Source organism: Etheostoma spectabile, chromosome 5 (assembly GCF_008692095.1).
Source record: "Etheostoma spectabile isolate EspeVRDwgs_2016 chromosome 5, UIUC_Espe_1.0, whole genome shotgun sequence".
NCBI lineage: Eukaryota > Metazoa > Chordata > Actinopteri > Perciformes > Percidae > Etheostoma > Etheostoma spectabile.
In genome coordinates this window covers 23312829-23313934 of record NC_045737.1, presented here as the reverse complement: position 1 = coordinate 23313934, position 1106 = coordinate 23312829, and the positions used below count along the sequence as shown (strand labels likewise).

Below are 1106 nucleotides of genomic sequence, written 5' to 3'. Positions count from 1 at the left end.
ACACACACACACACACACACACACACTGGCAAAAATTATTGTTGTAGGAAAGCTTTTCCTTTGAGCTTTCATGTGCAGATGCTACATTAAATGTTCAAACTGCTCATCAACGCCATAGGTCCTGATGGATGGAAAGACATTTATGAATTCTGCATGTTCTCATTAGCACACTTAAGAGATCTTGAATTGTGTCTCCATGGACTAACTTTTACTCGTGTGGATGTGATTTTTGCCTTTTGGTGCGTGTGTGCGCGTGAATGGGTGTACATTTGTGTCTGTTCAACAGCTCAGCAGAAAATGGAGCCACACAGTCTGTACCGTCCTCCATCTGAGGAAAGACTGTCTCCAGGCCAACAGCCCCCGTCCCCCTGTGTTAAAGGCAGCCAGAGGGTGGTCACCCTTGCACAGCACATCAGTGTAAGTTCGCTCAACCATTGCATTACAAATAGCAACAAAAGGCACAATGACATAACAAACAATATTCATATCTTAAAGGCAGGGTCAGTAACTATTTCCAATGTGCACTTTTTACATATTGTTTGAAATGGTCTTTAAACCCCGACAGTAATAAATAACTTCTGTAGCTCAAAAAGATCATCTGTAGCTGCTGTCTTTCTGTAAAAATGCACACCAATCACTGCCTCGTGGTCTGCTTGGAAAGAACCAATGAAACACGTCCTTGCCCTAATGGACCTACTCTACCCCTCCCGTGTACAACCCTCACCTCAATGTGCGTTGTCGCCGCATTGCTAACAGTAGCCCTGTTTGTTTTAAACATTGGGTATGATAACATTAGGTGTTTGCTTACCGGTGAACGGGACATAAAGTAAAATTGTGGTCCTTTCTCCGTTCTGCCCTAAAGCAGAGGTGCACCCCTGTGTATGGGTCGGATCCCTGAGGGCAGGGGGAGGGGTTAGACAGAGCCTAGAGGAGATGCTTCTTTCAAATGTTGCTAGCTTTTCAACATTGCCAACCTTGCCTTTAATATTTCTGTAGCACAAACCCTTATGTGGTTTTTGAAGTGCTGAACAGTATAGGTATTTGAAGGGATGTTAATGCCTAATGTATGCCAGACAATGTCCCATTCTTTTTTTTTTTTTTTTTAA

General features: G+C 43.2%; 1 protein-coding gene across 8 annotated transcripts in view; it reads left to right on the top strand.

Moving 5' to 3' along the window:
• ncor2 (nuclear receptor corepressor 2) overlaps positions 1-1106 on the top strand; it is a 118846-nt gene that overhangs the window by 93009 nt on the left and 24731 nt on the right. For all 8 annotated transcript variants that reach the window (XR_004332245.1, XM_032517276.1, XM_032517278.1 and 5 more), the window contains one exon: positions 287-417. Coding sequence is in view for 7 of the 8 variants with exons in the window: in XM_032517276.1 (XP_032373167.1) it covers positions 287-417 (131 nt within the window). In the remaining variant the exon portion in view is untranslated. The remainder of the gene's footprint in view (positions 1-286; positions 418-1106) is intronic.